The sequence below is a fragment of the Penaeus monodon genome, chromosome 31 (genome assembly GCF_015228065.2).
Source record: "Penaeus monodon isolate SGIC_2016 chromosome 31, NSTDA_Pmon_1, whole genome shotgun sequence".
Taxonomy (NCBI): Eukaryota; Metazoa; Arthropoda; class Malacostraca; order Decapoda; family Penaeidae; genus Penaeus; species Penaeus monodon.
In genome coordinates, this window is record NC_051416.1 from 31,717,400 (window position 1) to 31,717,956 (window position 557).

General features: G+C 49.6%; 1 protein-coding gene across 1 annotated transcript in view; it reads left to right on the plus strand.

Moving 5' to 3' along the window:
• The window catches only part of LOC119593174 (arylsulfatase B-like), a gene marked incomplete at its 5' end in the record, with an annotated part of 4,094 nt that overhangs the window by 2,710 nt on the left and 827 nt on the right, over positions 1-557 (plus strand). The window contains 2 exon segments of the mRNA XM_037942152.1: positions 52-346; positions 461-546. Of these exon segments, the coding sequence (XP_037798080.1) occupies positions 52-346; positions 461-546 (381 nt within the window).

Here is a 557-nt window from a genome sequence, read left to right on the forward strand (position 1 = left end):
CTATACATAAAATGTCACGTAAAGAAGTGAACGCATATTCATTCCCACCAGAAAGCAACCGGCCTCTACGAGGCGGCAAGGGCTCGGTGTGGGAGGGCGGCACTCGCGCCGCAGGATTCGTCCACAGTCCCCTCCTGCAAGGGACGCCGCGGGTGCACTCCGGGATCATGCACATTACCGACTGGTACAACACGTTCCTGGCCCTCGCAGGGGAGTCCGTCCTGCCTGACAACGACGGCTTCAACCAGTGGGAGTCCCTCGTGGATCCTTCAGTCGCGTCGCCCCGGACCACATTCATCTACAACCTCGATTATGAAGGTGAAGAAGGCATGTTCGGCGCCATTAGGTGAGGTTCCTTCCTTCCTGACATTCTAGCCTTTTTTCTTTTTCTCGTTTTGTCATTTATAGTATGAAATGCTGCATTTGAGTGGTATTATATGAATCTTTTTTTTTTGCTCAGATTGAGAGAATATAAATTTGTGATAAGCAAAGGAAGAGATTTAGCTCCCGGCAAAGAAACCTTTCCCTGGCTGTTTAACCTGAAAGGTAAGGATAAT